Source organism: Canis aureus, chromosome 3 (assembly GCF_053574225.1).
Source record: "Canis aureus isolate CA01 chromosome 3, VMU_Caureus_v.1.0, whole genome shotgun sequence".
In the NCBI taxonomy this organism is placed as follows: domain Eukaryota; kingdom Metazoa; phylum Chordata; class Mammalia; order Carnivora; family Canidae; genus Canis; species Canis aureus.
In genome coordinates, this window is record NC_135613.1 from 56,195,837 (window position 1) to 56,222,401 (window position 26,565).

The following is a 26,565-nucleotide window of genomic DNA, read 5'->3' on the forward strand; positions in this document are numbered from 1 at the left end:
AGGCCGGGCCGCTGCGGTGCCGGGACTGGCCGCGCGGGGCCGCTGCCGCCTGCGGACCTCCCCGGCGAAGCGGTTCATCTGCCATCGGGCTGACCCAGATCCCCGCCACCCCGGCACCCACCCCCGCCCTGCAAGCCGCGCGGGAGCCTTCAGGAGCCGGGAGCTCCGGGAGCACTTTGGGGCCCTGGCCGGCCCCATCCCAAGGGAGGGACCGAGATCGGACGGGCGGCGCGGGGACCCGGGGGCGGGCGCCGCTTGGGGACGGTGGTGCGCGGTGGTGCGCGGTGGGAGCTGTCTGACTCCTCTGCACGGTGCCCCCAGGGCCACTCGCCTGGTCACGCGCGGTTTATCCCGAGGATGGCTCACTTGCAAAGCCTGACTCACGTGGATGACTTGCAAGTAGGGAATGCGGGTGCCGCGTGCCCAGGCCCGGCTGAGAGGGGGAAGGGGTCTTGGGATAAGTTGGTGACAGGGCAGACTGGGGCCCCAGGGTATCGGTGAGCCCCTGACCGAGAGCAGGGCAGGGTCCCACTCATACAGGTGTCACCTGCTCCTCGCCTCGCTCCCAGCCTCTGGTCCCTCCCTCCCCAGTGGGACTCGGGCTCCTGATATCCATCTGGGTGAGCCCTGTCCTGCCAGCCAGAGAGACCGGCTGTGCCAGAGGCAAACAAACAACTATTAGGGTGGAGAGAGGGAGCCAGCAGTGAGCCAGGACAGAGACTGGGAGCTTCGAGGGAGAGAGGTGAGTGAGCCCCAGAGCATCCCAGAGAGAGCTGGGCCTTCCCGCGGTGGCCCCCCTGTCCCTGCCCCAATCCCCCACTCAGCAGATCCGCAGCCACCGCTCAGCCCCGCTTTGCCCTCTCTACACTCACCTCCTCCCAGGCCGGCTGCTGCTGTGGCCACCGCTTGTTCTGGGGCAGCCCTCCCTCCCTCCTCCCCACCATGGCCGTGTACCGCGTGTGTGTGACCACGGGTCCCTATCTGATGGCGGGGACACTGGACAACATCTCTGTCACTCTGGTGGGCACCTGTGGCCAGAGCCCTAAACAGCTGCTGGATCGCCTGGGCAGGGACTTCGCCCCTGGATCTGTAAGTATGGAGGAGAGGGAGGAGGGACCAGCAGGGTCAGGGCCAGCAGGGGACCCTGTCAGAGGGGAGGGTCATTCCCCCGGGCAGAACTCAGGGAGCCCGCCCTGAGCTCCTCACCATCCTATCCTGGTCTCTGGCTTTGCTGGGGTTGTTGACACCTTCTACCCAGGCAGGACTGCCAGGAAGGAGCCCTGGGCAGAGGGGGTCGCGAGAATTTTGCCTGCTTCCTGGCTCCCCCACCTTGTAACTGAAGGTGGGCTCTGGGCAAGTCGCTTGCTCTCTCTTCTCTGGAAGGGACCTGCTTGCCTCCCTGCCAGGCCCCAGGATCATGTGCTGGGGGCCTGTACAAGGGCGCGGGGGCCAAGGAGGCTGGGCGATCCGGAATCCACTCTGCTCACCCAGCATGCCTCCGGGAGCCAGGCTGCTTCTGCCTGGACGGAGGGGAGCCTTTTCCTTTCTTTCTTTCTTTCTTTCTTTCTTTCTTTCTTTCTTTCTTTCTTTCTTTCTTTCTTTCTTTCTTTTTTTGTATTTTTTTTTATTGGAGTTTGATTTGCCAACATATAGCATAACACCCAGTGCTCATCCTATCAAGTGCCCCCCTTCACCCAGTCACCCCAACCCCCCTTCACCTCCCTTTCCACCACCCCTTGTTCATTTCCTAGAGTTAGGAGCCTCTCATGTTCTGTCTCCCTCTCTGATATTTCTCACTCATTTTCTCTCCTTTCCCCTTTAACCCCTTTCACTATTTTTTGTATTCCCCAAATGAATGAGACCATATGTTTATCCTTCTCCGATTGACTTACTTCACTCAGCATAATACCCTCCAGTTCCATCCACGTCGAAGCAAATGGTGGGTATTTGTCGTTTCTAATGGCTGAGGAATATTCCATTGTATACATAGACCACATCTTCTTTATCCATTCATCTTTTGATGGACACCGAGGCTCCTTCCACAGTTTGGCTATTGTGGACATTGCTGCTAGAAACATCGGGGTGCAGGTGTCCCGGCGTTTCACTGCATCTGTATCCTTGGGTTAAATCCCCAGCAGTGCAATTGCTGGGTCGTAGGGCAGGTCTATTTTTAACTCTTTGAGGAACCTCCACACAGTTTTCCAGAGTGGCTGCACCAGTTCACATTCCCACCAACAGTGCAAGAGGGTTCCCCTTTCTCCACATCCTCTCCAACATTTGTTGTTTCCTGTCTTGTTAATTTTCCCCATTCTCACTGGTGTGAGGTGGTATCTCATTGTGGTTTGGATTTGTATTTCCCTGATGGCACGTGATGCGGAGCATTTTCTCATGTGCTTGTTGCCATGTCTGTGTCTTCCTCTGTGAGATTTCTCTTCATGTTTTTTGCCCATTTCATGACTGGATTGTTTGTTTCTTTGCTGTTGAGTTTAATAAGTTCTTTATAGATCTTGGAAACTAGCCCTTTATCTGATATGTCCTTTGCAAATATCTTCCCCCATTCTGTAGGTTGTCTTTCAGTTTTGTTGACTGCTTCTTTTGCTGTGCAGAAGCTTTTGATCTTGATGAAGTCCCAATAATTCCTTTCTGCTTTTGTTTCCCTTGCCTTCGTGGATGTATCTTGCAAGAAGTTGCTGTGACCAAGTTCATAAAGGGTGTTGCCTGTGTTCTCCTCTGGGATTCTGATGGATTCTTGTCTCACATTTAGATCTTTCATCCATCTTATCTTTGTGTCTGGTGCAAGAGAGTGGTCTAGCTTCATTCTTCTGCATGTGGCTGTCCAATTTTCCCAGCGCCATTTATTGAAGAGACTGTCTTTTTTCCAGGGGATAGTCTTTCCTGTTTTGTCGAATATTAGTTGACCATAGAGTCGAGGGCCCATTTCTGGGTTCTCTATTCTGTTCCATTGATCGCCTTTTCCTAACTCGCACACAGGCATGCTTGGGTGAGTGGCAGCTCAGGTTTATATGCCAGGACAGGTGGGGGCGTAGATGCTCCTTGCAAGGTGTCAGAAGGCCCCCGCGGGTCCTTGCCTCTCACCTGCTGGCTGTTTGGTCCTCTCAGGTGCAGAAGTACAAGGTGTGCTGCTCCACGGAGCTGGGCGAGCTCTTGCTGCTGCGTCTACACAAGGAGCGCTATGCCTTCTTCCCCAAGGACTCATGGTATTGCAGCTGTGTCCGTGTCACTGCCCCCGATGGCACCTGTTCCCACTTCCCGTGCTATCAGTGGATTGAGGGCTACTGCACCCTAGAGCTGCGCCCAGGAACAGGTGGGCCAGAGGCAGTGGCTGGCCTATGTGGTGGACAGCACCCATGGGGGTCAGGGCGAGGGGCCTCCTGGAGCCCAGGCTGTGGGGACAGGGGTGGGGTTAGGGTAGCTGCACCTTGGAGTCCCCAGTAGATGCTTTCTGAGCCAAAGTAAGCCTCTAAAGCTCTGAAATGCAGGGAATTTCTGGGCCGTATATACCCCTCTAGAGACCAGACACGCACTCTCATCCACTCACACTACACACAGGCACAGATACACACACAGACACAGACACACATGGTTTGCTTTGGGCTGACTCCCTCTGCACTCCGAGTGAATCCTTCTAGCATCCAGAGTGGACTTAAGCTGCAGGCAGAGTAACTGGGTGCCAACAGGTGCAGAAGCCCTGAATGTTGAAAGAATTGAGCTGGGAAGGCTCTGCCGACTACTACTGTCTTTCCTGGTGTGGAAGATGTCCCTGTGAGGTGCTGTTAGGATTTTCTCTTGCCGCTGTGTGTGTGGGGGGGTGGGGGCTTTCAAGGACACCGAATCCAGCTCCTTTGGTGTCTGGACTCCCTTGGCTCCTGAGCCCTCTGATCCCCAGAGGCACGACCAGGGCTGGTCTAAGCATTGACATGAGTCTTTGGGATGAGATGAGGTGAGTGATGGTCACTCACCCCCTAGCGAGTTCTTCACAGACCTCAGAATCCCCACCTATCATCATAACACGTCCATCCATCCACCACTTCCCCAAAAATGTTCATTCATCATTTGTCAAGTGCACGTTATGTGCACAGGGCCGGGGTGGCATGCTAGGTGCTGGGAAGACACAAAATGACTGCAATTTCTGCCCTGAAAGAGTCTTGGGAAGGAGACAAACATACAAACAATTGGGACAGCTGTTACAACTTTGGGGTAAGATTGTCTTGAGTCACTTCTGCTGATGAATACTCTTGAGGGCACGGGGTATCAATGTCACTGAGTAATTGGGTTCAAGAGTTAGGGCGCTCAGGCCAGCTCTACTGGAGGTGGTGGCGTCTGAAACGAGACCTGTATAATGAGTAATTTTCATTCCCTGCAGCGAAAACGATTTGTCAGGACTCCCTTCCCCTCCTTCTGGATCACAGGACTCGGGAACTCCAGGGCCGACAGGACTGTTACCGGTGAGGATAGCCTAACCTGACTTCTTTTCCCATCGTTATTCTAACTTCAGCCTCAATGAGACTGTTACTAACTTTGACCTCAGATCCAGCCTTGGGGGCCTGGCTCCAATCAGGATCCTCGTGTTAACCTAACTTCCATCTAAGGTTAAGTCTAGACCCAGAACACCAGTACTGACAGTTGTCCCTATACCATCCGTGACTCCACACTCAACCCCCACCTCCCTCAATAATGCTCTTGATATCACCTGGATGTCAGATATGACCCTGGTGTTGGCCAGTCTCAGCCCCAGCCTCACCTCTCACCCCGAAAACCAGCCATGGTCTTAATCTCAACACAAACCTAACTCAGGTCTAGTCATCCTCAAATGCTACCCTGATCTGTGCCTTCAGGGAGAAGATTCCAATTCTTTGTCACCTACCCAGAAAGTGGGGGTTTCTGAGAGTTTTAATTTAAAGTCATTATTTATTTGGGAGAGAGAGACAGAGACAGTGAGGAGGAGGAGAGGGAGAAGCAGGCTCCCCGATGAGCAGGGAGCCCGAAGCAGGACTGGATCCCAGGACCTTGGGACCGTGTGTCACCTGAGCCAAAGGCAGACATTTAACAGACTGAGACCCCCAGGTGCCCCAAAGTCACATCTTTAAAAGCTAAAGTCTATTAGTACCCTGAATTTGACTAGCCACCCCTGACCTCTCTCCCCTGAAAGCTGGAAAGTCTATGCCCCTGGCTTCCCTGGCATTATAGACGTCAGCAGCTTTGAGGAGATGGAGACAGACAAGAAATTTGCCTTGACCAAGATGACACCTCGGGTGGACCAAGGGGACAGGTGAAGGGGGGCCCAGGCTGGGGACCAAGGTTGGGTCCATGGGGCCGGGAGGCCGGGAAAGAGGATGGTGCAGGGAAATAAATCCAAGAGGCAAGGGCAGCAGGGGCAGGGTGACCCCGAGGGTCTGGTGGGGAGGTGGCTACAGGTGGACAGGGTCGGGTGGAGTCTGGAGCCAAGGGAGGGCCCAGGGCAGGAATGAGGGGAGCGGGCTGCAGGTTCCCCTGACCAGTGTCCGTCTTTCTGCCTCCCCCGCCACCCTCCGCAGTAGCGGGAATCGCTACCTGCCTGGCTTCCCCATGAAAATTGACCTCCCGTCCCTGCTGCACATGGAGCCCAATATTCGCTACTCGGCAACCAAGACGGCCTCCCTGCTCTTCAACGCCATCCCTGCGTGAGGCCACTGCCCTCCCTGCACTCCTGTCACTGTCCCTTTGGCCTCCACCCTGCCATGCATATCCCCCCTCTGTCTCCCTGTCTCCTCCTCTCTGTCCCCTGTGTCCCCGTCTGTGCCCCCCATGTCCTCCTCTCTGTCCCCCATGTCCCTCTCTCTGTCCCTATCTCCCCCCTCTGTCCCCATGTCCCATTCTCTGCCTCATTCCCCCTCTCTGTCCTCCATCCCCCCTCTCTGTCCCCAGTCTCCCCCATTCTCTATCTTCCCATCACCTCCTCTTTGCTCCTTTGTCATCACTTCTCTCTCTATTCCTTGAATCTATGAAATGAGCTGAGTGCCTTCTCAGTGCAGAGGTTGGTCCTAGGCGCGTAGGTGGGTAGGACAGGGAGCAGGATGGGGGACAGGATGGGGAGGCACCCTTGTTAGGTGCCTCTGCTCTGAAGCCATAAGGAGGTGAAGTCAGACCACCTCGCCTTCGCATCCTAGCACCCACACTTTCCAGCTGTGTGACCTTCATCCGCAGCCTCTAAGCAGTTCCCTCACTTGTAAATGATGGTAATAGCTGTGCCTACCTCCTTGGTCTAGGGGAGAGTAAGCCAGATGACACCAAGTACCAAACAATCTCTCAGCGGATGTGACTGAGCATTAGGATGTCATCTTCCACCTCGAGGAGCTCCGTGTCCCCAGGGAGACATGTGGCACAGTTCGTTAGGACCCGGTGGGGCCGTGAGCAGACTAAGTCCATAGCTGAGGCTCTGAGTGTGACTTGGTGGAGGGGTACAGTCCACACTCCTGACCAGTGTCAGCAGGGGTGAGCCGGGGCCAGGAGGTGGCTTCCGGGGAGGCGGGTGGGATGGAAGCAGGCTTTGGGCCATGGAGAGGACAAGTGAGCAGAGAGTGGGTGGGTCCTGGGCAAAGCCAGGTTGGTTCGGCCAGAGGACGGAGAGGCTCACCTGGCCACCGGTGCAGTAGCTGCATTAGAAGGCCCATTAGAAGGCGGAGTCGAGGGCAAGGGGCTGGATCCTCATCCTCGGGGCTTCTGTGCTGAACTGATTCTTTGGGAGAAGGACTAGTGGGAGGTGCAGAGGTGGGGTGAGCAGGGAGCTGGGGGGTGTCTGGGCTGGAGTGCAAGGCAGTTGCAGGTAGCTCGGGGCCTCAGGGCAAGGACCCGTGCGAGGCCCTGGCAGGGCTGAGGGACCAGGATCGGCTGAGCTGGTCCCCAGATGGACATGTGGGTCTAGGCCAGGGAAGGCCCGGAAGGCCACTAGGACAGCCTGCGGGGGGCTCAGAGAAGGGCCTGTGGGCTGAGGGAGCTGGCATTGGGCAGCCATCAGGGATTCAGAGAGGAGGGCTGGTAGCTGAGCTTCCATGTGGGCAATGGCAGGGTGTTCTGAAGGACGGTTGCACCAAACCCTTGGAAAAGGAAGACATTATCTTTCTTCTCCTTTCTCTCTGCCTTTTTTTTTTTTTTTAAGATCTTATTTATTTCTTTGAGAGAGATAGCATGAGTGAGGGGTAGGAGGAGAGGGAGAGGGAGAAGCAGACTCCCCAACAAGCAGGGAGACCGACATGGGGCTTGGTCCCAGGACCCTGAAATCATGACCTGAGCTGAAGGCAGATGCCTAACCCACTGAGCCACCCAGGGGCCCCTCCTTGCTCTCTGCTTTAACACCGGTCTCCTGCCCCTTTCCCCTCGACTTTGGGGCCTTACTGGGCAGCTGCTCAACAAATGCTGCGAACTGAGGGGCCGGCAACTCAGTGGACACTCAGGAAGTTGTCCCTGGGCTTGTCAGGTCATGGCACCCCCACCCTTCAGGGCACCTGAGCACACCTGCCCACCGCTTGCCACACACCCACCTATTAGATGTTGCATTCCCTTCCATTTGACTTGATGCAGTCAGTGAGTGATTATTATGAACCAGTATGTCGGGGCATCCGGGGCCAGTCCTGGCCCTAAGAGGCCCATAGTATACTGTGTCATCCCAGGTGGTAGGAGTACATGGGATTCACAGTGTAACACAGGGAGTGATGAGCGTTTTGTGGAAGATACACACCAGGTGGGGCACCAGCCAGCCAGGAGCCAGTGATGGTCGGCAACAAGACGGGAGCTTGGGGAAAAGGCCAAAGCACCCATGAAGGTGACCTGTCTGCCACAAGTGGCACGTATACGTGTGAAGTCCACCCTACGAAGCCTCAGTGGGCCACTAGACTTTTCTCACCCTTGTTAGGTGCCTCTGCTCTGGACGGTGACCTTGTCAGGTCCCTGCAGGCCTCTAGGCAGGGGGCACAGTGCCCCTGTGGCTCCAGGCCACACCCTCGCTTCCCCTTGCCCTCAGGTCCCTGGGCATGAAGCTCCGTGGGCTGCTGGACCGCAAGGGCTCCTGGAAGAAGCTGGATGACATCCGGAATATCTTCTGGTGCCACAAGACAGTCACTTCAGGTGCGCAGAGCCAGGCAGATGTCCAGCCTCCTCCTGACCCCATGTTTAGAGCCCTCTGCCCCATTCTGGGAAGGGGACCCTCTCCCAGCCCCCTCAGGGAGACTGCAGGATCCTAGTGGGTGGGGCTCCTGGTTCCATGGGTGGCAACCTCACATATTCCCCTTGGGAGCTCACGTCACCTCCCCTTTCTCTGGGACGGGACAAGAATAGGGGAATGAGGACAGAGAGACACTCTGCTTCCCTGGGAGATGGCCAGGGGTCCTTTAGGGAGTTCTGATCCCGATCAGGGGCACTGACCTCTCTTCCCCTTTGGGGCCAGGCTACACCTACCTCGTAGGGTTGCTGTGAGGAAAGCCTAAACCATAGTGAGCAAAGGGCTGGACTCGAGCAGGCTCTAGGGGAGAACTTTCCAGACTGAACAGTGCCCTCTCTTGCCCCCCTAGAGTATGTTACAGAGCACTGGTGTGAGGACTCCTTCTTTGGGTACCAGTACTTGAATGGTGTCAATCCCGTCATGCTCCACTGCCTCTCCAGCTTGCCCAGCAAGCTGCCTGTCACCAATGACATGGTAGCCCCCTTGCTGGGACCCAACACCTGTCTGCAGACAGAACTAGAGGTAAGTGAGGGGCATTATGGACAAGGGATGGGTGTGGAGGGTAGGAGTGGGATGGCTGGGGCTGCATCTAGCCTGCAGGCCTCATCCTCTGGGAGGCCCCTTGCACATTTGAATTGGAGCAGGTGGGATGAGAGCCGGGGGGTGGGGGGCGGGGACAGTGAGCATGACTGGGAGCCAGAGGTGAGGCTTGGTGAATGGTATGAGTGAGCAGGACGGCGTCAAAGAGAAGGCCCTGCCTATGTTCTGGGGCCCCAGTGCTGAGGCCCAAAGAAAACTATTTTAGGGGCACCTGGGTCCCTCAGTGGTTGAGTGTCCTTCTTGGGCTCAGGGTGTGATCCAGGGGTCCTGGGATCGAGTCCCATATCCAGCTCCCTGCCAGGCACCTGCTTCTCCCTCTGCCTGTCTCTGACTCTCTGTGTCTCTCATGAATAAATAGGTGAAATCTTGGGGCGGGGTGGGGGGGGAGCTATTTTAGGGTAGTGGAAGGCAGTGCCACTAGATATAAGAGGAACTGTCATGAAGATTAGGAGCTCGGAGGATGTGGGAGAAGATGATGCTCAGTCTCTCTGGGGCAGCCAAACCCTCAGGCATCCTCCAGAAGGCTGGAGATGTGACAGTCAATTCTCAGTGTGGGGCCATTTTCCTGTTGTTGGATAGACCGACAGGGTCACTGCGTTGAGAGGGCAGGAAGGACCAGGTAAGGGGGGACCGGGAGAGGATGCCAGCTTATCCAGGCGCGAGGTTGTGCAACGCGGGACGCAGCTGGACCTCATTCCGGTAGTTCTGCGGAGGGTGGGGTACCGGCCTCGGGCCATGAGTGCAGGCACCGCTCATTATTGAGGCCCCGGCTGGGGTGCGAGTGGGCGGGGAAAAGAGGGGGCGCGCAGCGCGGGTCAGAGGGCGGGTGTGCCTTCCGCAGAGGGGGCACATCTTCCTAGCCGACTATTGGATCCTGGAGGAGGCCCCGGTCCACTGCCTCAACGGCCGCCCGCAGTACGTGGCCGCCCCGCTCTGCCTGTTGTGGCTCAACCCGCAGGGGGCGCTGGTGCCCTTGGCCATCCAGGTGAGACCTGGGCGGGATTCCGGAGGCGGGCCCAGCAGGCACACTAGCAGCCTCGAGCCTCACCCCGTTCTTATTCCTGGGCGCAGCTCAGCCAGACCCCCGGGCCCGCCAGCCCCATCTTCCTGCCCACTGACTCCTACTGGGACTGGCTGCTGGCCAAGACGTGGGTGCGCAACTCGGAGTTCCTGGTGCACGAGAACAACACGCACTTTTTGTGCACGCATTTGCTGTGCGAGGCCTTCGCCATGGCCACGCTGCGTCAGTTGCCGCTTTGTCATCCAGTCTACAAGGTCTGTGTGGGATCCCCTCACCCCAGGCGGGCCCAGAAGGGACGGTCCAGCTCGGCCTGCTGCCCTGACCTTCGGCCCCTGTGCCCTCATCCCGCTCGCAGCTCCTGCTCCCCCACACTCGCTACACGCTGCAGGTGAACACCATCGCGCGGGCCACGCTGCTCAACCCCGAGGGCCTAGTGGACAAGGTGCGGCCCGCGTCTCTGAAGCCCCGCCGCATCGCCGAGGCCCCCTCCGAGGCAGCTTTTCCCCGCCCACAAACATCTCCGGCCTCCAAGCCGGTTCCACGGCCCCCGCCAGACCCCGCCCACAAGCCCCGCCTCTCCGCGCCGGTCCCCTGCTTGCCCCGCCCACAAGCCCGGGCCCCGCCCCCTCGGGCCCAGCTTCCAAGGTCTCCAGGAGGTGGGCAGGGCAGCCCCCCTCGGTCACAGCCCCCGGCCCGCCCTGCGCCCAGTAAGCTCTCGCGTCTCCCACTCCCACCCCCCACCCCGCATCACTGCTTTCTTTTGGTTACCAAATACCCAAGCATTTCCTCCTATGCACATAGTAGGGCCACCACCTCCGCAGCCCCAGCCGGTCCCCCTGGGGGTTCGGCCCGAGGTCTTGGACTTCTTGATTACGTGAAAAATCCTCTGGGCTGAGTCATTGGCCTTGTCTGGACCCCAAGCCAAGCGGTGTTGTGTTCTCAGGTCACCTCGGTCGGGAGGCAAGGCCTCCTCTACCTCATTAGCACTGCTCTGGCCCACTTCACCTACACGGATTTCTGCCTTCCGGACAGCGTGCGGGCCCGCGGTGTCCAGGCCATCCCCAACTACCATTACCGGGACGACGGCCTGAGGATCTGGGCGGCCATTGAGAGGTGTGGGGTGCGGGCCTGGGCCCCTCCTGCAGCCAGTCTGGCCCAAAGAGGGCGCAGGGCAGTGTGGCTCATGTACTCATGGGGCCCTTGGTGCTGGGGGTCACAGGTGCTTCAGGCCCCAGAAGGGAGCACCCCAAGGGTGAGAGTTGGGGTCAGGGTACTTAATGAAATGATAGGTAGCCACGGGCTGGGGAGAGGCTGGGCTGTGCATGGGCCCCGTGGAGGAAGGAAAGGACAGAGTGTCCAGAGGAATCAGGGCAGGTGCAACTGTTTGAGCTGGGGCCCTCCAGCTCTCCTCAGGGGTTCCCCACCCCCAGATCCCTGGGTGGGAAGGAGGCCCCGAGCACGCATGACTCAGGGATGCCTAAACCTGGCCCTCGGGTTCCATCTGGATCTGGGGGCTCCCACTGGGCCCTGATGGGCTCTCAATGGACACTGGCTGTCTGGCTCTCCCCAGCCTGAGTGGCACTGGATCTTGGATTTCAGGGCAGGCCTGAGCCCAAGGTCACCCCCTCAGCACGAGCATCTCTTTCCTGCAGCTTTGTCTCAGAAATCGTGGGCTACTATTATCCCAGCAATACGTCTGTGCAGCAGGACTCGGAGCTGCAGGCCTGGGTCCGTGAGATTTTTACTCATGCATTCCTACGCCGGGAAAGCTCAGGTACCAACCCCCGACCTCGGGCTCCCAGTGACCCTGTGCTCCCTCCCCTTGGCCTCGCTTGTGACTCAATTCTTATTTATGGACAAGGGTTTGAAGTCCATCCTATTATTAACCCCACTGAACAGATGAGGAACAGGCTTTGCAGATAGTAAGTGGCAGAGGCAGGATCCAGAGCCAGCTCTCATCATCCCCAAAGTCCTTGCTTTCAACCACTACACTGTGACCCTCTCATTCCTCCTCGACTTACTTGAGCCTGTCCATTCACCGCTGCTTGCTGAGCTTTGTGGTTGTGTCCCATCATGTGGTAGGAGCCATGTCCAGCCTCAAATGTTGAGGCTTCTGGAACCTTCTCTCATACTTCCTCATGCTTGTCCCCTCTAGACACTGACCTCTTTCATTTCATTTGGCCTCATGAGTGACATGGTTCTGATGCCGCCTGATTCTTCCCTATTAACACCTGTCACCTGGCTTTAACTCTTCCTTCTTCTTCTGACACTGCCTGAGAGGCTTTGGCTCCCTCTTCAGCCTGCTTTGCTCAACTTCAGTGCCAGGCAGATGCCTCAGGCCACCCTCCCTTAAAATCTTGCCTTGGCCCCAGGGAGGAGATGTCCTCTGTGCCTCCCACCTCCTCCCAGGCCCCTGCCATGTCCCCACCCCCGCCGTTGTCTTGTCCTGCCTGGGTCTCCATCTCCTCTCTACCCTTTCATAATGGAGTGATCCTTTCTTGGCTTCTCTTCGGTAGCTGATTGCATACTTGCAAATCCCCCTTCCTTCCATTCCCTGAAGAACTTTCCATTTTAGCTGTCTCATCGTCACCTTTGAGACCAGCACACAAAATCTATAAGCCATCAGTTGTCTTCTGGCCCTGCTCAGGGTATATACCCTATTGCTTCTCTTTGTAGCCTTCCTCCCTCGTGTCATGGTATTATGTGGACTCCAGACACTGGAAAAAGTAGACAGGCCTTCTTCATACCTGGGTGCAGTGAAAGACAAGGAAAAGCTCAAAGTGGCACAAATGTCCACCCTGCAGTTCCCCCAGCCCTGGCCCCCAGGGTGGGAGACTCTCAGGGCCTGGGATGCGGCTTCTCAGCTGACTTAGTGCATAGGTGGCTTCATGGAGGGGCTCCTGGCTGGGGAGACCCAGGGAGGAGGGATGGTCTCTTGTCACCTGCAAATAGAACAAACTACTGCAACCCTACCTATAATAGGTTCTGAGGCATCCCCCCCACCTTAAACAACAAATTTTAAACATATAGAAAAGTAGAGAGTATAATGTAATGAACACCTGTTCACCCACCGCCCAGATTCAACAAGCGCTAATTTGATCAATCTGTTGCTTTTCTTTATTGCTGAAGTCTTTTATATTACACATATTTCATATTTTATTACTGCACAGTAATAAAATAGTTGCTCAGTATGCAACTAAAAAAAAAGTTTTTTCTACACAACCATGATACTGTCATCACGCTCGACAAAATTGACATTAATCTCCAATGTGGCGTATATTCAAATTTCCCACTTTCCCCACATTTCCCCAATTGATCCTGTGGATTCCAGAGCCAATCAAGGACCACACGAGTCTCTTTAAATTTCAGATGGCCCCTCTCCCTCTTTAAATCACATGATGTCTGCCATCAAAAACCCAGGACTAGTTGTTCTGCAGTGTCCCACCTTCCGTGAATTTATCTAATGGTTTCCTGTCAACTGGAAGGGATATGTAAAGGTTAAATGTTTTTGGCAAGAATATTTCTCAAGTAGGGATCCCTGGGTGGCTCAGCGGTTTGGCGCCTGCCTTTGGCCCAGGGCGCGATCCTGGAGACCCGGATCGAATCCCACATCGGGCTCCCGGTGCATGGAGCCTGCTTCTCCCTCTGCCTGTGTCTCTGCCTCTCTCTCTCTCTGTGACTATCATAAATAAATAAAAAAAAATTAAAAAAAAAAAAGAATATTTCTCAAGTAATGCTGTGTTCTCCATGATGCATCATAGTTGGAGGCACATAGTATCAGGTCTTCTTACTATTGGTGATGCCAAGAGTGATTTCTGGGTTTTTATTATTTATTTTATTTTATTTTATTTTATTTTATTTTATTTATTTATTTTATTTTATATTTTATTTTATTTTATTATCTGAGAAAGAGAGAGCATAAGCAGTGGGGAGAGGGATAAGCAGGCTCCCCACTGAGTAGGGAGCCCAACATGGGACTCAGTCCCAGGACCCCAAGATCATGACCTGAGCTTCAGGCAGATGCTTCACTGTCTGAGCACCCCCAGGCGCCTTTCCTTTGGAACTTTAAAAGATGACCCATCCCTGCTTTACAAACCCACTGCTAATCCTGGGCTGGCCTGATCCTGACTGCACCTCCCCCATGGCAGGTTTTTTTTTTTTTTTTTTTTTTTTTTTTCTAGTTGGGGCTGTTTCCTACTTAAGACCTGGAGTAGGGGGGTGTCTAATTACTGTTGGCTGACTCTCCTATCTTACCTTATTCGACCTGTCTCTGACTCAGTACATCAGAGCCTTCTTCAGGTTGACAGACATCTCTGTGCAGGCTTATCGCAGATTCCTGTTTTAAGGCAAGGCACACTCATTAATTAACTTCAGTCAGTGTGCCTTTTGCTTCCACATTTCAAGGGGAGCGAATAAGTAAGAGGAGCTACGGAACAATCCCCACAGGTAGTCCAACCTCCTTGCCTTTTAATCTCAGCCCTCCAGGTTAGAATATCTACCGCAAAGGGAACATTCAGGAAGTTCACACAGGCTCCCTGGCAGACGCCCAGTCCTTCCTCCAGCCCTCTGGGCCTGCTCTGCTGAACTTGAAGCTGTCTTTGGTTCATGTTCCCCTCTGTCTTCCCGTTTCCCTAAATCCAGTTGGGTGGCCAATTCCTATTGTCCCCCTTGTGTCCCACTGTCACCACCCAGTCCTGGTCCTCATACTCCTGCACAGTGGCAGCTGCTTCTCTATAGGCCTCACCATCCCCAGCCTCTTGCTGCCCACACTCCAGGTCCGTGGGCCCCCTGCCCTGGCAGTCCTCCGAAGTTCTGCCCAGAAACTGTGTGGCTGGTCGCACTGCTGTGACCTCGCCTCCAGTGAGTTACCCTCCCTGCCCCCTCACCTTGCTACTGCCTCAATCTGCCTTCTTCCCTTCTTAGGATTCACACCAGTCAACCAATAATTACTGGGCTCTTAATATTACGTATTTTTCCGGGTGCTGGGGCTCAGTAGTGAATATGACAGACAAAAGTCCTGGCCTTCAATGGAGCTTCACATTCTCAGTGGGGAGATTCAGATAATCAACAAACAATTGTATTAGGTGGTTGGTTATAGAGCGCTCAGGAAAAGGAATTGGCATGTTGAGGTAGGGGGGTTATTTCAGGTAGGTGGTCGGTCTGGGAGGGCTTCTTAGGGGAGGTGATGTTTGGAGGAGAGACCAGAAGGAAGTGAGAGAGCTTGTTCTGTGGATCAGTGGTTTTAGCAAGGAGGTGACATGACCAGATTTATGCTCCTAAAGGATCAGTTACTCTGGCCGTCGTGTGAAGAACGGGCTGTCGGGGGCAAGGGTGGAAGCAATTGGATCCCTGCAAGAGTTACACATTGGAGACTGGGTGGCTGGTGGTGGAGCCCCCCGGAGGTGGTGAGATGAGATTGGCTTCTGGAAGTATTTGCCGATATGCATGGTACGAGATAAAAAGAGGAAAGAGCACACAGATTGTGGCCTGAGCAACTGGATAGAGACGGGGATGGGAGTGTTGTGTGTAGGGAGCAAGGCAGGCATCAGGCTCTGCAGATTTGCAGATGTGACATCTGGGAGACCTTATTGACACCCAACTTGGAGTGTCAGGTGGCAGCCCTAGATTTCCTGCCAGAATTCAGGGGCCTGCAGGAGCCGGAGGTGTGATTTTGGGAGTCGTTGGCCAGCAGGAGGCGGTTAGAGCCATTGATTTGGATGAGGGGAGTGATTGACAGAGGAGAGGACCCAGGACTGAGCCTGAAAATGCCTTCCTCTGTCATCTTTTTCCCATTCAAAGCTCACTGACTCTTCAGCTCAGGGGGAGCCCCGTCTCTTCCTGCTGGGGAGTCTCCCCTAAGCACCTCAGCCCCAGTGCCCGATTCTGACCCAAACCTGGCCTTGGGGACCCCTTCTGCTTCCATCACTGGGACCTTAGGAGAAACATACTCTGGTCACCCACCTCTCTCGCTAAAGCCCAGCTGTGGGTGTTCCACTACTGGGTACTTGGACAAATCTTGGTGAACAGGGTAAAGTTAAATCATTAGGTGCTGGGGTGCCTGAGTAGCTCAGTCTTTTGGGTGTCTGGCTCTTGGTTTTGGCTCAGATCATGATCTCGGGATTCTTGGGATCAGGAAGTCTGCTTGAAATTCTCTCTCTTCCTTTGCCTCCTACCCCTATTTTCATTCTCATTCTCTCAAATAAATCTTTAAAATAAATCAAGTGCTATCGGGGGCTGCAGATAAAAGTGCCTTGGCAGTCGGGGAGAAGAGCCAGCTTGGCTGTCAGCTTGAACTTGGCTCCTCCCTTGCGAGTTCTCCTGGCTGGACATTTTCTGGTTGGATCCCAGCAGCTGGCTCCTATCCTGACCCCATTCAGAGACCACAGACCTTGATGATGACCGTCCCTAACCTCAGCCCAGCCCTCATCTTAGTCAAAAAACAGTGGTGGCCAAATGCTCAGCCCTGTCATCCCCAATCTCCCCTTGCAGTAAGCCCCAGCCCCACGCTGCCCCCAGGAATCCAGTCCCCTCCCTCCACACCCTTTCTCCTTCCTCCCACATCCAGGCTTCCCACACCGGCTGTGCACTCCAGGAGAACTGGTGAAGTTCCTCACTGCAATCATCTTCAACTGCTCCGCCCAGCACGCCGCTGTCAACAGTGGGCAGGTGAGGCCGCTGGGGGTAGGAGGGCAGGCCTGGGGGCACTGGGCTAGGCAAGGTTGGGCTCAGCATGGCACAGGAGGCCAGTGTTGGGGTTGAGAGCATGGGTGGGTCAGGGTTGGGATGGGTTTAGGATTGGGGCTGAGGTTGGGTGGTGACTGGGTGGAGTGAATGAGTGAAGGGCCGGCTGGTATTGGATGAGAACTGGGGTGGAGCGGGGTTCAGGGTGGTAATGGTGACTCCAGCTGGTGTTGTGTGGGGAGTAGAACCTGGACCTGTCATGGTGGGGATGAGGTTAAGGGGGAGTATCAGGTGGCTCTGGGTGGTGTGCTAACCCTTTGCTACGACCCTTGTTGGACTCTGCTCCTTCGTTGGTGATTTGCAACCCCCCAGTCCTGGAACACTGGGTGGGGAGTGACAAGGGGTGAGCCTCCTACCCCACATCTGGAACTTCCTACCCTATACCTCTTTGACTCTTCCCTTTCCGCCATCCTCTCCTTTTCCAACTGCCAGACCTGGGGCAATAGGTGCAGGATGGGGGATGATGAGGGAACTGGTTCTCCCACCTCTGGCCAGCTGACTCAACTGGGGTGGGGTCTCTACAGCATGACTTTGGGGCCTGGATGCCCAACACCCCGTCATCCATGAGGCAGCCTCCACCCCAGACCAAGGGGACTGCCACCCTGAAGAGTTACCTAGACACCCTCCCAGAAGTGAACATCACTTGTAACAACCTTCTCCTCTTCTGGTTGGTCAGCCAGGAGCCCAAAGACCAGGTGTGTACAGGATGTGGGAGGGGGTGGGGGTGATGGTTTACAGGGCCTAGGCAGTGACAGTGGCAGTAGCTGTTCTAGAGAGGGCTTGGGGACTGAGTGCTGCCATTTTTGCCCACTGCTGAACTAGTCTTGGGTTCCTCGGTTTCTTTAGGAGATGGTAGTTGATCCCCAAAGGCATACATTGAAGCAAATACCAGCTTAGTGGCTGGGGCACAATGCCTATTGAATTCACCAGTTTATCAATCCATCCACCCATCCATCCAACCACCCATCCATCCCCATCCATCCGCCTATCCACCCATCTGTCCATCCATCCATCCACCTGTCCATCTATCCATCCACTCATCTGTCCGTCCATCCATTCATCCATTCACCCACTCACCCACCCATCTATCCATCCATCATCCATCAACCATTCATCTGTTAACTGCTCATCCATTCATCTAGACATTCAACATACATTATTTTGGATTCCTTCTACATGTCAACATGGCACTGGGCACCAGGCATATAAAGCAGAATGAGACCTTCCTGACTTTAGGAATCCTATGGTTTGGTTGAGGAGGCATACAGGAACATGAGAAAGGTACCACAGTGCTGTAGGAATCATTTAGGTATGAACACATACATCTTGAGCACTTGCAATGTGTCAGACATTGGTGGGCAGATATGAACCCTCTCCTCATGAGCTTAGTCTTGTAACAGAGGTGAGAATGGGGACTTGTGGAACCTGAATGAGTGGGCGAACCTGGGAAGGCTTCTTGGAGGAAGTGACATCAAAGCTGAAACCTGCAGGACAAGTAGGAACTTGGCAGGCAGAGGGAGGGCAGGGTTAGTTTCTAGGCAGAGGAAGGACATAACCAAGTGCAACAAAGTGAAGGTAAGTTGGTGTGTTGGTAGGATTGCAAATGGTTCAGTGTGGGCACAGTGTTTATTCAGAGGAGGATGGGGAGCCATTGAAGAACTTTAAGCCCCAGGGTGACGCGGCCAAATCTGTGTTTAAGCAAGGGCACCTCTGTGGATGGTTGGGAGGGGCAGTTCTAGGGAGGAACAGATGAGACAAGGAGGCTGTCAGGTCAGCTTGGCGAGGGGAGCGGCCCCTTGATCCCCAATTACCAATGTTTCTGTTCACACATGGGGTCATCGGTCCTGCCTCTGCCCTCCTGGTCTTATTCACAAGCTCTCTGATGTCACAGGAATGTCCTCATTTCTCATACTTGACTCTGTTCCGTGCAGATGTCTGTTATCTTCCTACCAAGTTTTAATTACAATCTCATAGCCTAGGAATGCCAGGAACTCGTCCCTGGATCCTGCTCCTTCCTGGTCCCATTTCCCAAGGGCTTGGAGACATTCATTGTCATTATAGGGGAAAGCATGCTGGGTTTTTTGGTCTATTCTATGACTATTCCCAGTACTCTCACTCAATACTTCTGGCCACTGAATGTGTGGGGGACGAGCTGGGTATCAGATAATTTAACTCTACTTGCAGATAGTGTCAGATCCCACGGGTTCAGACTCAGACCCACAAGACTGCCCCCCTGACTCCCAATGCCAACCACAAGCCCAAGTTGTCACCTGTGCTTCTGATCCACCAGCTAAAAATCAGAGGTTTCTAAGACCCCCGCCCCTGCCCAGCACCCGTCAGTTTTGGTCATTTGCTATAATGGCTCACAGAACTCAGGAAAACCAGTTTACTTATTAAATTACTGGTTTACTTTAGTATTTTTTTAAAAGAGAGAGAGAGAGCACAAGCAAGGGGAGCAGCGGACAGAGGGAGAGGGAGAAACAGACTCCCTGCTGAGGAGGGAGCCCAATGCGGGGCTGTATCCCAGGACCCAGGGTCATGACCAGAGCTGAAGACAGATGTCTAACCGACTGAGCCACCCAGATGCCCCAGATTACTGCTTTATTATAAAACGACATAATTCAGGAACAGCCAGAGATGTGCTGGGTAGGGTGTGTGGGAGGGGATGCTGGGCTCCCATGCAGTCTCTGGGTGCACCACCCTCCCAACACCTCCACCTGTTCACCAGCCTGGAAGCCCTCCAAACTCCTGTTGCTAGGGTTTTTCTGTCTCACTACCTAGGTGTGATTGGTTGAATCATTGGCCATGGGGGATGAAGTCAACCTCCAGCTCCTCTCTCCTCCCTGGAGGTTGGGGGCAGGAATTGAAAGTTCCAACCCTCTAAGCATGTAGCTGGCTCTCCTGGCCACCACCCCCATCCTTACGGGCTTTCCAGAACACCCTATTAACGTAAACTCAGGTGTGGTTGAAAGGGCCTTATTATGATAACAAGAAGCCTTTAACACTAACGCTTACAGAATTATAAGGGTTTTAGGAGCTCTGTGCCAGGAATGGGAGGAAGCCCAAATCTATATTCCTTACTGTAAATCACAATATCACAGTAGCAAGGGATGATAGGCAAGAGATGAGGGTGAAGGGCTCCCACCTAGAAGCCAGTGAGGGGTCTCATTAAGTCAGGTATCTTGGGTGCCTGGGTTGCTCAATCAATTGAGCATCCACCTTTGGCTCAGGTCATGATCTCGGGGTCCTGGGATCAAGCCCCACATTAGACTCCCTGCCCAGTGGAGAGACTGCTTCTCCTTCTCCCTCTGCCCTTCCACACCCTGCTCATGCTTGCTCTCAATCTCTCTCTCAAATAAATAAAATTATATAAAAAAATAAATCAGATACCTCACGTATGCTATTTTAAGACACAAAGTAAGTAAGAAGCTTACTTATTTAAAATGCTTAATACAAAAAAATGCTTAATACAGTGCCTGGCATACAACTGTTCAATAAATGGTATTTGCATTTTTTTAAAGATTTTTTTTTAATTAATCTCTACCCCCAACGAGGAGATCAAGACCCTGAGACTCACAACCCTGAGATCAAGAGTCACATGCTTCACGGATGGAGTGGGTCAGGTGCCCCAAATAGTAGTTGTATTTTAAAGGGAAGAAAACTAAACAAATTGGTTCAGAGACGCTAAGCAGGTTGCCCAAGGTCACAGAGCTAGGACATAGGCTTTGAACCCAGCCTGTCATGTTTCTGCGTTCTGCTTTTTGGAAAGCTACACTATAGTTTTAGGAATTAGATGTCAATCTGGTAAATAAGACACACAACTGATTCTTTGAAAAGACCAATAAAATGAAGAAACCAGAGACAATCCCAATCAAGAGAAATGAGAAGTGCAACATTAGGTAGGAGTGGAAAGACAAACAGCCAATAATTGAGAAGGTAGAAGAAAATGCTACTTGTAGTTTTGCACAAACAGCTTTGGAAATCTAGGTGAAAGAGGTGATTTTCTGGGAAAACAATAAAGAAAACTTTGATGCCGGAAGACATGAAAACCACACATAAATAGAAAAAGGTGTAAAAGATCTGATCCCTCTCCTTGCAAAGGGATATTCTATGATTATATTAAACCTTCAAGGACCAAGTGATTCCTAAGTCACTCAAATGGCTCGAAAGTTTAGAAAAGAAGTGGAAGCTCCCCAGATCGTTTTACTGGGAGCCTTGGTACCAGCACCCGGCAGAGGAGTACTCTTAAGAAGTAGGTCTCCCGTAGAAGGTTCCAGTCCCAGATCCACATTTCCCACCCGTGTGACCCTGGATATGCAATTAGGCCTCTCCAGGGCCTGTTTCTTTATCTGTTAAAGTGGGAATGATAAGAGCAGCCGTCTCACAGGATTGTTGCCCTGTCGTGAGAGTCCGCGTAAAGTGCTTGCGACACGTTAGCTGTAATTAAGAAAATGAAGTGACAAACTTGTTTCACTTAGCTACAATAATCTTAAAAATATATCATTAGCCAACGAAGGCCAGTGCTACCTAATAAGACAATAATCCGACATGAGAGGTCTAGTTTATTCTAGGAATGAGAGGAATGAGAGGTCGGCTCAATCTGATGAAATCTAACAGCATAATTTCTTACATCAATAAAGAAACACACCGTGTAATCATCTCAGTATGTGAAGGAAGTGTGTGGTAAGTGCGAACAGTCATTTCTAATGAAAACTCAGTGTAAAATGAAGCTCCCATGCCAAGGTGTTTTTTTTTTTTTCTTTAAGAGAGCGAGCGCAAGCAGGGGCGGGGTGGAGGGAGAGGGAGAAGCAGACTCCTTGCTGAGCAGGTAGCCTGACATGGGACTCGATCCCAGGACCCAGGGTTGGAGGCCTGAGCTGAAGGCAGAGGCTTAACCCATGGAGCCACCCAGGTGCCCCCCTCTACTGAATTTTGATTAAAAGTATATTTCAGGGGGTGCCTGGGTGGCTCAGTGGTTGAGTGCCTGCGTTCAGCTCAGGTCGTGACCCCAGGGTCTCGGGATCGAGTCCTGAATCGGGCTCCCGGTAGGGAGCCTACTTCTCCCTCTGCCTCTCTCTGGGTCTCTCATGAATAAATAAATAAAATCTTTTTTAAAAAAAAGTATATTTCAGGAAACACTGTCTTTTTGGTGAAGCAGCAGAGGCCTCGCCAACAGCAAAGTACTGTGCACCCGGACTGCCCTGACGTAGCACTGTTCTGGAGGGCTCTGCCCAGGCAGGAAAACAAGACCAGGCGTGTTTATAAAAAGACTGATTGATTGATTTTAGAGATGGGGGAGGGGCAGAGGAAAAGAATCTTCAGGCCGACTTCACAGGGATCACGGAGCCCACCTCCTCGAGGCCCCATCTCATAACCCGGAGATCGTGGCCTGAGCTGAAACCAAGAGCCAAATGCTTTAATCGACCGAGCCACCCAGGTGCCCCGAGACCAAGAATTTTTAAGCATCAGGGTTCTTGGCAACGGTTACATTGGTTACATCGTATGAAGGGTACAGAGGATGGGAGGCGCGCGTGTTGGGGAGGAGGCTGGACTGCGGAGGTGAGCTGGTTGAGCGGGCTGATCACGGAGAGGGGGGCAGGGGGTGTGTGAGGGCCCTGTACTGCCACGGGATGGCATCCGCTACAAGCTCACTGCGATCCTGGCCGTGGTTGGGCAAGTGGTTTGCCGTGCTGTAGGGCGAGCTGGAAGGGGCTGTGGTGCTGGGCGCATTGGCAAGATGCCTTCAGACCCGGTTGTCTTGGGGGGTTGAATTCTGTGCAACGGTGGGGTAGCAGGTGTCTCCTTGGTCGTATTTGCTGGAACGTGTTTATGTTGATTTCATAATGTGTCGTGTTGATTTGTGTGACAGAAGTGCTTGCTTGTGTGCTTTGAGTTCACAGAGCAGTGGGCCAGGCCCTGGAGGGGCCTTTACAGGTGTTCTGGTCCCCAGTTTCATTCAGGCCCAGGTGCGGAAATGGTCTCCGACCTGAGGAACAGGCCCAGGGCTACCAGCAGAGGGAGCACTAACCTTGGGCTCTGGGTGCCCGGTCCCATTCCTCCCCCAACGCACTCCCTGGGTGTCAGGTGTTGGGTGTTGGGGTGTCAAGGTGTTGGTGGGGCTGCTCCGGGCAGGTAGCCTGGAGTGGGGGAGTGCGGGTTTGGAGGACTTGCGTTTGCGGTAGCGGTGGCTGCATCATGCCCTTGGAGCTACCTTGACTATGTGTTGGCAAATTTGCTCCTTCATTATCCTTCATCCCATCCTGAATGTCACCCCGATTTCTCCCAGAGGCCCCTGGGCACCTACCCAGATGAACACTTCACAGAGGAGGCCCCTCGGCGGAGCATCACCGCCTTCCAGATCCGCTTGGCCCAGATTTCCAGGGAGATCCAGGAGCGGAACAAGGGCCTGGAGCTGCCCTACGCCTACCTGGACCCTCCCCTCATCGAGAACAGCGTCTCCATTTGACCCCCTCCTCTTACAGCCCTGGAAGAAAGGCTCCAACATGAGGACTCGCGGAGGGCCAGCTTGTCAGGGTCCTCCAGGCCTCCCGTCCTTGGTCCCAGTCAACCCAAGTCTTCTCTGCACTTGGGGACCTTTCTTTCCAGGATGGCTCCAGCCTCACATGGGCGGCCCCTGAGCCGTGAGGGACCAGTACAGCAGTGTCCGGGCTGAGAAGCCGCTGCCTCCCATCAAATGCACAACAGGCCCTTGGAGAGGAAGGAACCCCATCACCCCATCACTTCCCTCTACTGTGAAAACCTACTTCCTGGGGTGCCTGGGTGGCTCCGTGGTTGAGCATCTGCCTTCCACTCAGGGCGTGACCCCAGGGTCCTGGGATTGAGCCCTACATGGGCTCCCCACAGGGAGCCTGCTTCTCCCTCTGACTGTGTCTCTGCCTCTCTCTGTGTGTCTCTCATGAATAAATAAATAAAATATTAAAAAAGAAAAGAAAACCTACCTCCTCCCATTTGGGAGCCCCACAGGGACTCTTGAGCTCTCCCCTCTAGTTCTCCCCTTTCCCCAAACTCTTCCTCTTACCTGGTCACCTCGTTTTTGCTTTGTTCCAAACCTAGGACTGACCAGTCTAACTCCCCTTTCTGGGAGAGCCTGGGAAATGGGCAAAAACAGACATCTGCCCTGGGTCTGCCCGGTGGTCCCCTTTGACCTCAGCGTCTTTAAGGGGAGGGTTAGGATCAGAGAGCAGTTTACCTGGACTTATAGCCATAGTCCTCAGGGCCAGGCTCCTTGGCCTTCCCAGCCCTCGCCCTGTCCCCTCCCTCCTATTTTCCTGTCCTAGAGCTCAATGAATTTAATAAAATCAAACACATTTGGCTCCCATTTCATTCTTTTTGTTTTGATGTATGTATGTGTATCTGTCTGGGAGGCCAGGGGATGGGAGAAGGAGGGAGTAGTCCCTGGGTCATCTGCTCAGCCCCCCACCTAGCCAGGCCCTAACGTCCTGCCCTTACCTCCCAGAGCGTGTCATCTATCCAGAGGTGAAGGAATATCCAGATTCAAGGGGCCGATAGGAAAAAAGTAGGTACTTTGCAAAGTTTGAGAATCCAGCTGCTGCTTCTAGTCTGCCCCTGGGATCTGGTTCCTCTTCTGGATGCAGGGAAAGCTCTGTCTCTGGCCCCCTCGTGGATGGGGGGAATCATGATGCGCTCTGGCCAGCCGCTCTGAGCAGAAGGGATGCGGTCATCTCCAGGCTGGGGCACTTAGCCGCCAGCACGAGCCCCTCCAGAGTTCCCGTCTCTCTGCCTCTGCTGTTTTAGAAGAAGCCCACGCGGAGACGGCGTAGCCATCCGCTCCTGTCTCAAAGGGACCAGGATGGAGCAGGGCTGGATGCAGAGCTGAGCGAGAAATATGCCTTCACTGGGTCTCCCACCTCTGAGATTTGGGGATGACTCGTCATTGCAAGATTACTGACACAGATGGTGATCTGGGGAGTCTGATGTTCTCACTCACTTCCAGCCCCCAAAGCCCTCAGCTTAGCCCTCCGTATCCGTATCCAATGATCCCTCCTCTGTTCCTCGTTTTCCTTGACCTCAGATCCAGCCCCTTTACCTACTCTACCTGTGGAGTCAGATTCTATGCCTGAGGAACCCTGGCATAGAGGGTTCAGCCTCTCTCTGGCTAGAGTCACTGTGTCTTCAGCCAGTGACATGTAACTAATCCTCCATCCCTATAGCTATGGTGGCAGGGGACTTAATCACATGACTTTACTGCCCCCTAACTGGTGACCCATCCAGAGAATCCCCTGGGTGAGGGTTTTGCTAGACTGCGGAGTCTCCCAGCCCTGCTCCAGACCCCACCTGGCGGGGCCTCGGGAGTGGGGTCCTCCAGCTGCCATGGCCTTGGCCACCAAGGTTGGGGATGACAGGAGTGCCAAAGCCCTTCTCCCTCTGCCACAGGTGAGAGGGGACAAGTGCTGGGGGCAGGAAAGGACAGTCTTGGGCCATCGTTGGAGGTGGGGTTTTCACTTCCTGCACCTGTGACCCTCAGGGAAGAGCATCCCAGAGCCACGGTGCATGAGGAGGTGCACCTGGGAACATCTCACTGGTAGGTTCCAATCCGAGAATTTTGCCAAATCTCCAGATTCCGTTCACCTTCAAACAAGATCAAAGGACTAAGAACTGGCCAGAGGCACCCCTTTGGGGCTGGGACCCTGGCAGAGGCTGGATGGTCAGTTGGGCCCCTTACGCCTGGGCTCTGGCTTAGCGCAGTATGACAGGCTATGCTACGGTGGTGGCGGGACGCGCGCACTCACGCAGCCTGTCCCTCCAGGAAGCCAGATACTCCTTGGTGTCCACCGGAGTTAGCATTCGAGGCATGCCCAAGCTAAAAATGACCCCAAGCTGGAGAGGGAGGGATGGGGGTGGATCATTAGAATCTGGTTTCCCAGAGAGCCAGCTTGGAGGAAGATTTACTGGGGAGACACACCCAGCCATGAATGGGATTCTGCACCCGCTCTGGGGACAGAATGGAGGGTAGGGGGGGGCTCAAGCCCTGTCAGATAGGGGCTTTCCTTCAGCCCCACTCTGGACCCCTGTACACTGTTTGGTCTGGAAAGCAACTGGTATAGTAGGGAGCACACCAGCCTCTTTCCCCAGCTGGCTCTGAGCCAGCACCTCAGCCTCAGTGGCCCCAATGTGTCATATAAAGGGGAAGGCCAAGAAGACCTGGAAAGTCCCTTTGAGCAGGCATTCTAGGATCTGCCTGCCTCACGGCTCCTGTGTCCCTGGACGCTGTTCCATGTCAGGGAAGCAGTCATGAAGTCCCCTGGCCCCATCTCTACTGCCTCCGGCTTGTGGGGAGACCAACCGACTGGCACACAAACAAATCAATCCTTTCAGACAGTTGCGGGTGGGGCTGGGAGACGCAACAGGGTGGTGTGTCAGCATGACTGACTGGCGGTGGGGTGACGTTAGGTCTGGTGGTCAGGGAAGGCCCCTAGGGGGAGGTGCCAGCCAGTTGAGACCCAGATGACTGAACAAACCCACTGAAACAGCCTGGTGCTGGTGGGGTGGCAGGTGCCACAGACCATGTGTTCAAGGAACAGAGAGAAAGCCAGGGTGGCTGGGGTAAGGTGACTGAAGGGTGGATAGGAGAGAGTCATGCATAGTCCTGAAGTCTGCAGTACTTCCTTGGATTTATTCCTTTTTCTTTTAAGATTTTATTCATTTATTTATTCATTTATTTATTCATTCATGAGACACAGAGAGACAGAGACACAGGCAGAGGGAGAAACAGGCTTTCTGTGGGGAGCCCGATGCATGCAGGACTCGATCCCAGGACCCCAGGGATCACTCCCTGAGCCGAAGGCAGACACTTAACCACTGAGCCACTGAGATACCCCTTGATTTGATTCTAAGGGCAACATCGTGTTATGCTCTGGTGAGTTTTAAGCAGGAGAGTGACCCCATTTGATTTTTTTTCTGTGTCCTAGGGAGGTGGGGCTTGCCTTGCAGGACTTGGGGTGGGGTA

General features: G+C 54.0%; 1 protein-coding gene across 3 annotated transcripts; it reads left to right on the plus strand.

Moving 5' to 3' along the window:
• The first annotated feature begins 112 nt into the window (after nucleotides 1–112).
• ALOXE3 (arachidonate epidermal lipoxygenase 3) lies at nucleotides 113–23,916 on the plus strand. Of its 3 annotated transcripts, XM_077892729.1 has the most exons (16): nucleotides 117–742; nucleotides 883–1,089; nucleotides 3,121–3,325; nucleotides 4,385–4,466; nucleotides 5,171–5,290; nucleotides 5,556–5,681; nucleotides 8,018–8,121; nucleotides 8,565–8,737; nucleotides 9,657–9,800; nucleotides 9,887–10,090; nucleotides 10,192–10,278; nucleotides 10,780–10,949; nucleotides 11,489–11,610; nucleotides 16,402–16,502; nucleotides 17,102–17,272; nucleotides 22,864–23,916. In XM_077892729.1, the coding sequence occupies exons 2-16, from the start codon at nucleotides 943–945 to the stop codon at nucleotides 23,041–23,043; spliced, it is 2,136 nt and encodes a 711-aa protein (XP_077748855.1). In that variant the 5' UTR covers nucleotides 117–742; nucleotides 883–942; the 3' UTR covers nucleotides 23,044–23,916. The 3 variants fall into 3 exon arrangements, with proteins under 3 accessions (XP_077748856.1, XP_077748855.1, XP_077748857.1); XM_077892730.1 differs by lacking the exon at nucleotides 17,102–17,272 and having other exon boundaries at nucleotides 113–742; XM_077892731.1 differs by lacking the exon at nucleotides 117–742 and having other exon boundaries at nucleotides 749–1,089.
• The last annotated feature ends 2,649 nt before the right edge of the window (nucleotides 23,917–26,565 follow it).

Coding starts and splice junctions, on each gene's coding strand:
- ALOXE3 (XM_077892729.1), top strand. CDS start 943: ATGGCCGTGTACCGCGTGTGTGTGACCACGGGTCCCTATCTGATGGCG. Junction 8,122..8,564: donor CCACAAGACAGTCACTTCAG/GTGCGCAGAGCC, acceptor TTGCCCCCCTAG/AGTATGTTACAGAGCACTGG. Junction 10,091..10,191: donor TTTGTCATCCAGTCTACAAG/GTCTGTGTGGGA, acceptor TCCCGCTCGCAG/CTCCTGCTCCCCCACACTCG.